The sequence below is a fragment of the Anopheles marshallii genome, chromosome 3 (genome assembly GCF_943734725.1).
Source record: "Anopheles marshallii chromosome 3, idAnoMarsDA_429_01, whole genome shotgun sequence".
Taxonomy (NCBI): domain Eukaryota; kingdom Metazoa; phylum Arthropoda; class Insecta; order Diptera; family Culicidae; genus Anopheles; species Anopheles marshallii.
In genome coordinates this window covers 12738287-12751425 of record NC_071327.1, presented here as the reverse complement: position 1 = coordinate 12751425, position 13139 = coordinate 12738287, and the positions used below count along the sequence as shown (strand labels likewise).

The window sequence follows — 13139 nt, the reverse complement described above, 5'->3', positions numbered from 1 at the left end:
TTTCTCTGTTCGAACTCTTCACTATGGCCGCCGGTGTTGCTTTTGTACCCCCTGCAAAAATCAACAACGTTTGGCTGTGCTCATGTGTTTGACGGCGTCATAAACCGTGCTATTTTCTTTCAGTAATGCGTCGTAAAGCAAGCGGCGGTGTGAGTACACCGGAAAAATCGACACCACGTCGTTCCACCCGTGGTCGCGTCCGTCGCTCACCGTCGAAATCCCCCGAACCGGAACCGGACACCGACGACCGGGAGTATGGCGCTAGTGCCAGTACGCAGGATGAAGAGAAAAACAGCAGCTCGGAGGAGGAAACTACTAGTCGCAAAGCAGGTGCGAGAGGTCGCGGTGGTCGCGGTAGAAGTACGTCTTCACGCCGTAAGACAGAAGAAGCGACACCGTCTCGCACTCGGCGTAATAGCCGCCGTGAAAAAGAAGTGCAAGAAGAATTGCCTCCCGAGCCAGCGCAAGTAGAAGAAAATGGAGCAGAAAATAAAATGGAACAAGTCGTCGACCAGCCGGATGCGGTCGACACAGCTACGACCGAAGAGGTGATGGAACCGATTCCGGAAGAGACTGTTGAAGAGCTACAATCTTCTGAGACGGTCGAACCGAATGTGGTGCAAGACGAACAAGACGGATGCGAAACAACGGCTTCTGTACGTCACGATGAGCGAGAGCACGAGGAAAGGAATGAAAGTCCCCTTGCAAAGGCAGAAGATTCGGAACCAGAGGCGAAGGCATCAGAAGCCACCGTAGAAAAGGTAAGTCATACAAATGGTGATGAAGAGGAGAAGGAAGAAGAAGAGACAGATGAAGGCAAGAACAGGCCAAGAGTAAATGAACCGGAAGATGCTCGCGATGATAGCAAAACGGTCGTTAACAATCGTTCTCGAACAAGGCAAGAAAGCGATTCCAACGAAAGTGGACCAGAAGAAGAAGAGCGAAGGGATGAAGATGAGGATCCGAGAGCGGCAAAAAGAAATGAAAGGGATGCGCCGGAACAGGAACGCGTTGCAACTGCAGAAGAATCGATGGACGCGGACGCTGCCACGTCTGGCACCGAAGAGGAAGCAAAGGTTACTGAGCCTTGCGGTAAACCACGACACCACGGCGATCAACATGCTGCTGAGATAGATCGCTCAAAGAAAGATTCTGTCACGGTACCGGACCCGTCTGAGGGTAATGTGACGCATGTTGCTCATCCTAGCAAAGAGGAACAGAAGGAGGAGGAAGAATTGGAAGCGGGCGAAATAAAGGACACCGATCAGAATATGTCGGAATCGAACGCCAAGGAGGAAATCACTGTAAACGAAGCACCGCGTATCCGGCCCCTCCAACGTAAGCGTCGTTGGTTATCGTCAAAGAATGCCGATAGCAAACCAGCCGTCATTACCATCTCAACGGATTCGTTAAAGAATATTATTTCCGACGTGAAACCTGTCCCGTTGTCAGATGTAAAGCTGGAATCCTCATCGGAACCAGAAGGTGCAGACGAAGCAGCAAGTGCCGACGAAAACGAAAAAGATCGCGTGAGACGCAAGCTACGTGAATCGAACGACTCGTTCACACAGTTGCAACAGCAACCGTTACCACAACGACAACGCTTATCTAAGTCGGCGGAGAAAGAAAATATTGCTATCGAAGGTACAGAAGCTGATACCAATGGTGATGCTTCGGTGGTGTTAGCTGGTAAACAGAAGGTAGCTGCAGAAAAGATTGCTCTATCCCGCAAGATCAGTATCGTAAGCGATGATGGAAGTACAACCGGTACAACGGCACCGGTCGTTCGACCGCCAAGTCCCGCAAAGCATCTTACGAGCAATATATTGTATATCACGAACTTGGTGCGACCGTTTACTGTGCTGCAGCTAAAGGGATTACTTGCAAGGACGGGCAAAATCGTAGAGAACGGGTTCTGGATTGATAAGATCAAATCGAAGTGCTATGTTAAATACGAAACGGAAGAGTAAGTAGCGCTTTTGTTGTATAAATTTGTTTAGCAAAATTGGATGGAAATTTCTCATAACGTTTCTCCTTATTTACAAAACAGTGAAGCAACGGAAACACGTCACGCTCTTCACGGCATCCGTTGGCCGATTTCGAATCCGAAGTGTTTGGTAGTGGATTTCGGTAGTGAAGAAGCGATGGATAAAGCTATCCTTTCGACCCTCGAAGATGGTGCTCTTCGTGCTACCGTAGAAGGTGCAAAAGAGGGAAAAGAATTCGGTTGGTCACGTGATGCATCCAAGAAAGAGGAGGTATGAATCTTATCTTCTCAAACATCCGTCAAAGGTACAGTGTGAAAAATATGATTTCGGTCTATTATTTTCCACAGACTGTACGTCGCGTCCGTGAATGGGATCTTGGCAAGAAGGATGCTTTTGATCAGGAACGGGAAGGAAGGGGAGGACGTGATCGAGAGCGCGAAGGCGTTGGATTGGCAGACAAGGACAAGGGAGCAGAACGGACGGGGCGTGATCGGGAACGTGGACGCGAAATGGAGGAAGGACAACGTGATGGACGAGGCAATCGGGCCGATGGTGCTCCTGGTGACCGAAGTTTAGAACGAAAGCGTTCTTCAGAACGTGAATTTGGTCGGGAAAGAAGACGCAGTACTAGTGTGTCACCAGGTAAGGATAAATGGAACCATGAGTTGAACGTGATCGCTTTCGTATGGTATTTTTAGTTGAGATGAAATATTTCATGGTCTCCCAAGACTCGAACCATATAATATCATTTTATTTCCCAACAAATTACCACACGAGGATTACCACAATAATCGACATCTGCATTACATTTCCACGTTTCCCCTTTTTTGTAGCGAGAAAATTCAAGAAGAAGGAAAATGAACCTCCAATAAGGCTGCTAGACGATTTGTTCAGAAAAACGAAAACGACACCATGCATATATTGGTTACCGCTCACGACTGAACAGGTAAGATTTATGCTGTGTGAAAATTATAACTATGAATAGTACTTATCTGTTATACAACACTCGAATGCAGATTGCCGTAAAGGAAGAGCAACGACGTAAAAACATGGCCGAACATCAGCGCCGTGTCGAGGAACAGCGGAAGCAGGAGGAAGAGCGTGAGCGTGAACGGAAGCGCGAACGGGAACGTCGTGACCGCGAACGTGAGCGAGAGCGCGAACGGGACCGCGAGCGTGATCGCGAACGTGATCGCGACCGCGATCGCCGTCGGTCACGCTCCCGCGAACGCAGCCGTGACGATGGTGGCCGGCGCAGGCACAGATAAGAACATTTTTTAACAAATTTAGCTTCATTTTTCAAAAATCATTTTCCCTACCGGCTTTGAGCATAAAAACCAGCGGAGGAGAAGAGAAAGAATATGGGAAAGACGCAGTTTGGGAGAGTTTTTAATGTTGAATAGCAGGAGGAGTAATCATATTCCTAGGAATGGCCTTAATTCGAAAGGCTTCAAAAAGATCCAAGAAACATTGATCGATAGATGGATCCATTAATGCACATTGGTGTACACTAAGGAATGCATATTTGGATAGTGAATAGAATAAGCACATTAATGTTATGCCTTCTGCATCCTATTTGCGCGCATGTCACTGTATGTGTGTGTGTCATATTCACTTTCCTGTGGGTATTTTCTCCCATTAGGATAATATGTTTGATAGACAGGTAGCAAAAAAGAAATTCGAATATTTCTATGGATAGATGATCTCTTTCCTCTGTACCTTAAAATACTAGTTTCATGTACAGATTCATTTGTACGAAACACGATAGCCTAATACTATGGATCACTTGCTCTGTTCGTAATCGTTCATGTATCGATTCACATGTTTGTCAATGTTTTCGTATGCATCGATACTCAACCGAAATCGTACTGTCCATTTTATTAGTCATAATACACCAGTTTGTAATAATGTGCAAGATTTCTTACAAATGGTAACTATTCATTTGACAGTGTTACATTCTACATCCACCTGTGCGCGTCGGCATGTTCTTTCGTATATCTTCTCCTCCCTTTTACTTGAACTCTTTATATTATAAGAACAGTCCCTAGATGATAGCAATGATTGAATTCTGGACTTTTTTCGTATTTCCATCCATCGTTTGGGAAGTTACTCGCTTCGCCAGGCGATTATGACAACTTCACTCTAACAAAACAAAACAACACAAGACATTGGAAAAAAGGGTATTTAAGATAGGTCCTAACCGTGGCAGGATGATCCGATTAACTATTGAATCATCCGGTACGCGATGATCGTTGATTGCAAATGCTCCACAATATTTTAGAGATATAGACACCTCCGCCACAGCCAGGTTTCGTAAACGCTTACGAAGGAGCAGGGTCAATCAGCCAATATCCCTTCATCGATAATACACCGTTCATGCAACATCCCGAGCAGCTATAGTTTGGTGCTGTCTCCAGTTTCGTCACAAGCGTAAGGATCAATGTGGTAAGTCACAGTTAAACCCTTACCATTCTACACTGTACTAATTATGTTGTACTTTCGCTATCACAGACGTCGGAATGCTAAGTGGACAACCGTTAGACTATCGCTTTGCTGCTGGTTCTTACAGCTGAGACATCTGTGCGAATTCAGGATACATGACTGAAGGAGTTCACCAGTAGTGCAGTATGAGCATCCATGTGGAGTACCCCAAAAGAAGAAAAGAAAATCAAAATGCGGAATAAGTATTTATTTACCATTTTTCGTCCTGACGGGTTCAACTGTTTCGGATACATGCGCACACACGACCTTGAGCTCTTGTTTGGGTTGTAGCACTACGATAGTAAATCCAAAGAAATTCACTCTCCCAACCAAACCGTTTAGCTGCACAACAGCATTACACTGTCTACTGTTGCTGTCTATGGCTACCGTCATGGTAAGATTATCCATCGGTTCTTGTTGCATAACTACCAACAAACCAAGCGAAAGCACCCAACCCTATCTTAGATCGGTAACAGCATGCACCAACCTGCAATTGTGTAAGTGTGTCAAAGCATCCAGATGTGGTACATGTGTCCTTTCGGAAAAAGAATTTAACAACTATGAAATGTAAAATAGCATGAAATACACCTTTTACTTGTCAAGAAATTTTATTTCTTCTATTGCGCACAATGAAAGAACCACTCCAAGGTAAAGAGGATATTCCATACAGATCGGTGAGATGCTCGTTCCGAATGTCGGATATCCTCGCTGTCGGATTAAATCTTCCGACAAAGGTCCTCATTTGAAAACACGATCATCTTCTTTATCTACATTACGTAATAAGTTCGTGTAACTTCAACTCGTACTTTGCCAACTAAAAGACACGTCTGTTGAGTTGGGCATAATTAGCATGTTTTACAATTCTTTGTCTGCTTTTAAGTTCATGGTTTAAAACAAATACATTTGGTTCTATTTCCCTACAGTAGTATTGTCGATCATACTGATCATCGGATTCTGAGTTTACATCCCTTTCCGCACGGTAATATTGTGGGACGGGACTGACGGGATAGTCTTGTTAGCTCTTAGGTCAATGGCAGTAGTTACACTTTGGATGGCACTTGATTCCATTTATACCGCACCGACAGCCACCGGTCGTGTCACCTTTCCCGGCCGGTCCCCAGCGATGACCGCGCGTTACCCAGCAGATCTCCGTTTTGCACATGGAGCACTTGAGCCAATCGCAGCCCCACTTCTTCATCACTATCACCTGCAGAGGAATGATGGAAAGAGCAGCATTATTTGCGCAATGTGCTTCTTCTTTTTGTGTAAACGCAGTGCTCAGAACTTACCTGACAGGTGGGACAGTTGAGCGCTTCACCCTTTTCGATCATCTCCTGCAGCATTGCCTTGGTGCGTCGCGCTTCTATGTTAGTATCACAGTCACTGTTCATGCGGTCCTGGTACTGCTTACAATCGAGCCCGTCGTGAATAACCTGTGTAGTGATGTAAATGTCACACTGTTAAGATGCACCCTCACTTACTGAGTCACACTGAGCAATAGACCTACCCGACAGGTAAGACAGTTTACGATCCTACAGACGGGGCACTTGAACTGATTTACATTATCCTCGTAGATGCACCAACCGCGACAGTTCGGCGTCCGACAGTGGAACGTGTTGTCGATGGTGCTTTCCGCCTGCTGGATTGATTTGGCCAGATGTGCCTCGTACAGTTCCTTGCTGACAAGAGCTTTTATTTCGCGTTGCTGCAAATACCAAATTGAGCGGCTTTTGTAGTAAACCATGACATCCAAGTAACCACACATTTGTCACCTACCTGTATGACACTTTCACAGCTGTAGACGGCGTCACTGTACGGGCAGCGTATCGCCGCATCCTCACTGTACTGGATCGTGCTGATCAGACACTGTTTGCAGAACGAATGCAGACAATCCCGCAGCACGATGCCTTCGTACGGTTGAAACGCACCGAAGCAGATCGGACACTCGAACGGCTCAATGTTCGCTATCAGATCCGCATTGTCGAGGTTGACTAGCTCAGTGTAGTGATTGGGCGTTACCTCCGTCCCGTCTTCTGGCAGCGCGAGCCCATTACGACCGAACCGAACTGCTGGTGCTTTGTCTCCGGAGGAACCTTTTAACAGTACCGCCCGCACGATCGGACTAGCCGTCGTTATAATGGGCCGTTCCGGCTTAACCATACCACTCGAGTTGGGATTGAAGTTGTCCACACCACGGTACTGGCTGCGGGTAATGTTCGGACTCCGGTGCGTGGCCAACGCTGTCATCACAATGCGGTTCTGTTCCGGAACTTGAATGTGTTCCGGTCGTGTGAGATCGCTGGTGCGTGGCTTTGGAACTGGAGGAGACGTAGGCTGTAGTGCCATTGCCGGATGCTTGCCCACCGTTACAGCCGCACCCGTAGTGATCGCTTTGGTTTCTTCGTGCAGTATGTTAAATATGTCCGAGGATTTCCGATTCGAGGAGATCCGATTTAGATCGTTTCGTGTCTCTGGTGGGGGATTTCTGAGCTGGACGTGCATTGCCGGTTCTTTTGTCTTGCGTCCCGGTGCGAGCGGCGGTTGCTGATCCAGGAAGTGCGTCAAATCTTCGGGCGTGATCGTGATCTGTTCGGGCGGGGAAGGAGCTTTATGATGGACGGGCCGTGCCTCGGAACATGCCGCACATCCGGGTCGGTCGAGTGGGTTAATTAATGTGCACATTGGACAGGCCCATCCAGTATCACTGTTGGAGGAAGTACATTCCTTCACAATTGGTTCGCTGTTTGGTTTGGCAACCGATCCTCTCGGTGCAGCGGTAGGTAATGCTGCTGCACCTGTGTAAGAAATGAAAGGCAGGACAACGTTAGCCACTCTACTCTACACTCTACATCAGTCGACACCAGAGGAGGATCTTACCAAGAACGGTTTCATCGTTCTGTGTATCGGAATGCTCACCATCCGATTCGGAAGATACGGACAGAAGCTTTATCTCGGCACTGCTGAAGCTTTGCTGCAGTATTAAAGGTGGCTTGTTATCTCTAGCCGGAACAGGTGGTTGCACTATGTAGACGAACAGTGTACGATCGCTCGTTTGTATACCGTAATCGTAGAGCGTCCTGGCGTCATCCTCAAGCGGCTGATCATCACAACGCCAGCGTTGCACTGCCACCGGTATCTGGTACTCGTTGCATAGCTTTGCTTTCAGCTGGGCCAGTGTTGCGAACCCAGCCAACGTCATCCGAATCGGTCCCTTGTGTGACACCTTATCATCGATGTAAACATTCAGACTGTCAAGAAAGAACACACAAAAGCCTCAATTTAGTGAAATCTCTTGCTCTAACCGCACATTGAAACCTCCCTACCTTATATCAGTCAAACTGCCAGACGTTGTGGAAGTGGGCCGCGTAGGACTTTGCCTCGTCACCGATAGGGACACCTTCATCTTGGCCAGATCCATCGCCAATTCGGCCGCCCGATCATGGGCTCCTTCGCCGATCGCTTGTTCCAGATTGCGCAGCAGCTTGTTCAACGCTAACGTGCCGGTGCGGCTAATATTATTCGGCGAGTAGAGTAAGGTGCTCCGGAACCGATCAACACCCTGCTGCGAACGCAACTGGACGGATAATTGTTTCAGCTTCTCGTCGTGTTGCTGCTGTTTTTCCATCAACGACTTTCGGTGGCGATCTTGCAGCCGGGGCGATAGTGGAACACCGGAGGGTCTGGGAATGGAACTCGTCTCGCTACTTTGAGCATGGCGCTGTCCACCACTAGCCGCACGGACAAACTGTTGCTCGTCCATCGGTTCGTAGTGCATACCCTGTACGTCGTTGGTGAGTACCAGCGTGGATCCGGTGGCAGGTGGTTGTTGATTCATCTCAACCACCGTCTCCGGAATCGTGCCTCGCAAACTATCCTGATTGATGATTTTACTCTCCACCGGTGGTGGCAACTTCACATCGGAGTCACTCGTACGTCTCGGGAAGGATGTCTTCCTAATAGCCCCAGTGTTGGGCGAAGATGTAGGAGTTAACTCCACAGTCGGCGTAGAACTTATCACAGGCTGTTCCTTTCTGATGCCATCCTCGGATAGCGGGAAAGGTGCCGGGGACTTCCGAGCAAGTAGAGGACTTCCCATTTTTCTCGGCGGAACCGGGCTGAGACTCTTGGTGCTGATCGGAATACCCGAGGTAAGGCCATTTTTCCGCTGTACCAAGGGAGAATCCCGCTTAAGGCTACTGTTGTTGCCACTGTTGCTGGGTGGCTTCTGCACCACTGGGTACTTCTCCGCCAGGGCCTTCGCGTTCATCGCACGGATCATCTCCCGCAGGCGTTCCTTCTCCTTCTCGAGCGCTTCCTGATCTTGCTGTTCTTTGGTTTTTGGCGCAATGACTTCCTTTACCATCGGTACCGATTCGTGGTTGAGTTCCGGCTCCACGATTGCCCCGAACCGTGCGATGCGTGCGTTACGTATTTCCTCAATATTAACTCGATCTTTCGGCGCGTAGTGTTTATTCAACACTCCGTACACCGTATCTTCCTTCTCCGTCGTAGGTTCTGGGGAGGCGAGCGGTGCAACATTGGCCACACCGTGGCTTTCTTTAAGCTTTTGATCGTCAAACTTATTGGTGCTATCATTACCAGCGGCACCATTATGATAGCTCTCGGGAATGGCATTAAAGTTGCGATAAAACACGCTCGTGCCGCCATCTTGATGGGGGCCACGATTCAGTAAACTCTTAACGCCCATCTTCGGCGAGGCGAGTGGTTTCGTTTGACCGTAGCTAGGCTTTCGCTGCACCATTGAGGCCCGATCGTCACCGTTTCCGCTTACCAACAGCGTACCGTTGGTGACCGGTGCTGGCTTCGGCATAACGTACTTCAACACTCGCTCCGGCTTCTTCTCCAAATCATCGCCGCCATTTTGAACCATACCGGATGGCGTCTGTTTCGCTGCCGGTTGCAGTCGTTTGGCGTCGGGAATGGGACGCTTCAAAGGATGGTTTGGTCGGAGCGGAGGTTCCTCGAGAATGCTGAGCTTGCTGTCGTAGGGTTTGATGCGCTCACACGCTTCACAAATAATGCGCCAGTTCGGATTCTCCAGCGTGCAGTACGGACAGTTCCACAAGCCAAGCAAATTCTTGTCGCTTCCCGTTTTCGCTAGCCCGTTTGTGGTGGCCGACTGACCTTGGACGTCCGGACCATTCGTAGTCGGCGGTTGCGTTGAGAGAGGTTTCTCACCAACCGATGCGTTAATGGCAACTGATTGACTCGTAGACGAACTGGCTGAAGACACCGTGGGAGTTTCCACGCCGAAATAATCTCTTCGCGCTACGAACGTACTGCTCACGGTTACCTTCCCTGCCACCGGTACGCTTGTCGCTTCAAACTTCGATATCAATTCTTTGGCTGATTTCTGCTTGTCGCTCGATTGTTGGCTCTCCAAGGACTGCGTCCTGGAATCGGTTCCATTGCACCGATACTCGTTGTGCACGATTTCCGCCGCCTCCCGGTCCAGCTCACTGATGCTAGGTATTCCGATGGCCGATCGTCGCTTTTCCGCATCCCGCTCGCGCCTCTTGGTATCGTCCGACTTTTCCGTAATCTTTGCAAACAGGTTAAACTTCCCAACGCCACCGGTGAGGGAAGATGATGGACTGCTGTTGGCGTTGGTACCGGTGTCTTGGTGCAACATCGAGTTCCTACAGTAGCCCACCTCCGGCAGATCGTCAGCGGTCTCTTTCGCCTGCTTCCCGCTGCCTGCTTTCCGCTTGTCGATCGTTTTCAATATGATGTCCCGCTTGAAGGGTAGCGAGCTTTCCTGCTGCCGGATGCCCGATATTGGCCGTTTGTACCATGGGCGTGGAGAGATTGGCGATGTTGGTGGTTGGGGCTGTGCCGGAGCCGGCTGGCCGCTGCTCGATTTAGCACTGGCAATGGCTTCCGCGTACAGATAGTCGTGGATTGGGGATCGAGTTCCATTCGCCCGGTTAAACTGTTCCTCCATCTTCATCACATCGCAAGGATCGTCCGCGTTGATGGATGTTGTTGGTGTGTCCGGCGCTTTCGGTGCCGATTGCACCTTACGAATGTTATCGATCAGCTGCTGCTTCTGCTCCTCCGTCAATCCACCGGGCGGTGCACGTTCTTCCGCGATATTGGGCAGCGGAGAAAGTGGTCTAATGAACGGTAGCGGCATGATGATGGCGGACGGTTCCGGTACGGTGGTGTGTTCCTTTGCCAGCAGCGACAATGGTCGACCTTCGATGATCGCTTTGATCTCTCGATCCTCCAGTAGACTCGTGCTGGAAGATGCTTCGTTCAGGAAGGGGGTCGTTGGAGACACTGGTGGGGCCGGTGCAGGCCGTTTCTTGCGCGAAAGTGTCGATCCGGGTGAGAGTGTCCGGTAGTTGGGCGTACAGGAGCGGGTGAGTGTGCTCGTGGTCGAGGATGCCGTATCGGATCGATCGAGTGAGAGTGGTGGTGGCGGTGGAGCACGCCTTTTACCCTTCACGTGTAGGTACGCCCCAGCACGGCGATCTTTCGAGCTGTCGCTCACCGTCCGTCGGTGGCGTCGTGCGGAGGGATCGCCGATCTTAAGATATTCTCCAACGGAAGAGAACTCTTGAAGATCAGCTCCGTTCTCTAGAGTGGCGGATGTGCTGGACTTGGTTGCACTCGTTGCTGGTAAACTAAGGTCCGTGTACACCGTACGCTGGTTGTCACGTGTAAGCGTTGCGTCCCGCTGGTCTCTCGCCGGACTATCCCGGAGGCTGGCAAACAGTCGATACTTTTTGCGCAACGTTAGCTCGTACTTACGATCCAGCTCTCGAGCACGGTCTCGCTCGGAGCAACGGCGCTTGTAACTATCCGTGTACGGGCCGGGCTGTATCGTGCGACGAATCTCGGGATTACCTTTCGCGAGCACCGCCTCGTAGCAGTTCGGTGGCACAAAGGCGAACCCGTTGGTGGCTGTGCTGAGAATACTGTCACAGCTCGAACTCTTCGAAAGGTTGTTGCAATCAATCACCGGTCCGGGGCTCGGCGATGAACTGTGCGTACCATTGCTTGCCGACTGACTAACACTATCCCCTGCCGTAGTGGTTGAGCTCCTGCTGCTCGTGCTGTCTACGGTGCGCCGACTCACAATCGTACCACTTCCGGGCGCTGTATCCGCGGTTGTTGAGGAACTCCGTCCTACGCTACCAGCAGCATCAGACTGGTGCACCGTAGACCGCTGGGAACGTTGGTGGCGTGGCTGAGCACTTCTGTCATGCAGTTCCGGTGTAACCGCTGAACCGCTGGCGCTGCGTGCGAGCGCACGTGACTCATCCCGTCGGAACCAGCGGAAGAATGACTGAAAGCCGCCACCACCGGTGGACGATGTGGTCGAGGCAGCACTGCTAATGCCGTTCGCACCGTTGTTACTACCCGCCGTTGTCGAACCGCGGGAGTCAGGAACATTTTTGGACTAAAAATAACAGAGCGAAGGTACACGTGAAATTAGAGAAGAGGAAGTCGCGTAAAGTGGTGTGGTTGAGCGATTCTGTCTGGGGCAAAAGGTACTGGAACCATGGGTTGCATGGGAATCTTTATTTTGGGAAGAAAAGCAAATGGGATACAAATAGAAAATCCAGAAAAACCAGTGTATTAATTTCCCGCCTTACAGCCATCGGCTCATTCCGCCGTAATGAGTGTAAATTGAACGGATTCACTGTAATGTTGTGGTAATAATTCGACCTACCTGCACCGACGACTTTTTCGACTTGGCCCGTCCCGCTTCTGCCTTGCTGCTGCTGCACCCGGCGTACGCGTTCACAAGCACTTTGGCACCACCATCGGATTGGCGGTTCATATTACACGCGAATCCGTCGTTCTCTCGGGTTCCCCTTCGACGAATCAAAGAGGTGCATTATTCTATTAAACCACACACCGGCAGCCACTTGAGACAGGGGATGCTCCGGATGCGCTGGGCGGTGTGTGCGTGTGTGTCGGATCTGGCTGATATGGGGGTACTGCGTGATATGCGCGGTCGATTACGTCAATTTGGGTTGCTGCCTCGGGACCATCAATCAGCCGCTTGAGTGTCCCTTGGTCCCGTGGAGTTCTACCATGAAAAGAATATACAAACTGCCATCAATTTACGGGCTCTTGTGTGGACAAACGAAGACGAAAGAAGCAACAACCCTGTGCGATGTATACAGTGCTCTAAATAAAAATAGAACCGCCATGATATTTTTTCTGGGGACATTTTTGAAATTACCGAGCCTTTGCCGAGCCTTGTATTGCGGCGTTAAACTGCTGGAAAACAAATTCTGGGTCCATCAAAGGCTCCCCAAACCAACAGGGAATCACCACCAAAGTTCCGGCTCAAATACAAATCAAATTCTTTTCGTAGATCGTGCCAGTAGTATTGCCAACCATCAGGAACTTTGTATCTTTCGGTCAAGTTTTTCGTTTCGTTTTTGTTATTCACAGCTTCACTACAAATTCTTCACTTTTCTTGTACCGTGGGTTTACTCTATCCTCCCACGTGTGTCTGTACGGTCATCGTGGCTGGGACTTTTCAAAAGCCGTCTAACCTACACTATGTGAAAAGAAGATTTTTCCAACCGATTTCTCTGCAAAAGAGATGGTCTGCATCGTAGTAAATATTGATTTTTACCTTTTCGCCCAAGGTAAGATTCTCCGTTCGGCTCATTAGTGCTTGAT

General features: G+C 49.6%; 2 protein-coding genes across 2 annotated transcripts; one reads left to right on the top strand and one right to left on the bottom strand.

The window, feature by feature from the left end:
- Positions 1-125: 125 nt before the first annotated feature.
- On the top strand, positions 126-3256 carry LOC128713067 (apoptotic chromatin condensation inducer in the nucleus). The gene is made up of 5 exons (XM_053807931.1): positions 126-1966; positions 2051-2258; positions 2336-2630; positions 2822-2934; positions 3005-3256. The coding sequence occupies exons 1-5, from the start codon at positions 126-128 to the stop codon at positions 3254-3256; spliced, it is 2709 nt and encodes a 902-aa protein (XP_053663906.1).
- A 2217-nt stretch (positions 3257-5473) lies between these two features.
- LOC128711813 (uncharacterized) lies at positions 5474-12282 on the bottom strand. The gene is made up of 7 exons (XM_053806699.1): positions 12172-12282; positions 7793-11898; positions 7347-7717; positions 6246-7264; positions 5977-6174; positions 5759-5902; positions 5474-5676 (listed from the first exon to the last, which is right to left on the bottom strand). The coding sequence occupies exons 1-7, from the start codon at positions 12280-12282 to the stop codon at positions 5497-5499; spliced, it is 6129 nt and encodes a 2042-aa protein (XP_053662674.1). The 3' UTR covers positions 5474-5496.
- Positions 12283-13139: the final 857 nt, after the last annotated feature.

Excerpts from the sequence above, each read along its gene's own strand:
- LOC128713067 (XM_053807931.1), top strand. The coding sequence starts at position 126 with ATGCGTCGTAAAGCAAGCGGCGGTGTGAGTACACCGGAAAAATCGACA. Across the intron at positions 1,967-2,050 it reads GTTAAATACGAAACGGAAGA|TGAAGCAACGGAAACACGTC; the intron begins GTAAGTAGCGCT and ends TTTACAAAACAG. Across the intron at positions 2,631-2,821 it reads CAGTACTAGTGTGTCACCAG|CGAGAAAATTCAAGAAGAAG; the intron begins GTAAGGATAAAT and ends CCTTTTTTGTAG.
- LOC128711813 (XM_053806699.1), bottom strand. The coding sequence starts at position 12,282 with ATGAACCGCCAATCCGATGGTGGTGCCAAAGTGCTTGTGAACGCGTAC. Across the intron at positions 11,899-12,171 it reads CGAAAAAGTCGTCGGTGCAG|TCCAAAAATGTTCCTGACTC; the intron begins GTAGGTCGAATT and ends TGTTATTTTTAG. Across the intron at positions 5,903-5,976 it reads TAAACTGTCTTACCTGTCGG|GTTATTCACGACGGGCTCGA; the intron begins GTAGGTCTATTG and ends ATCACTACACAG.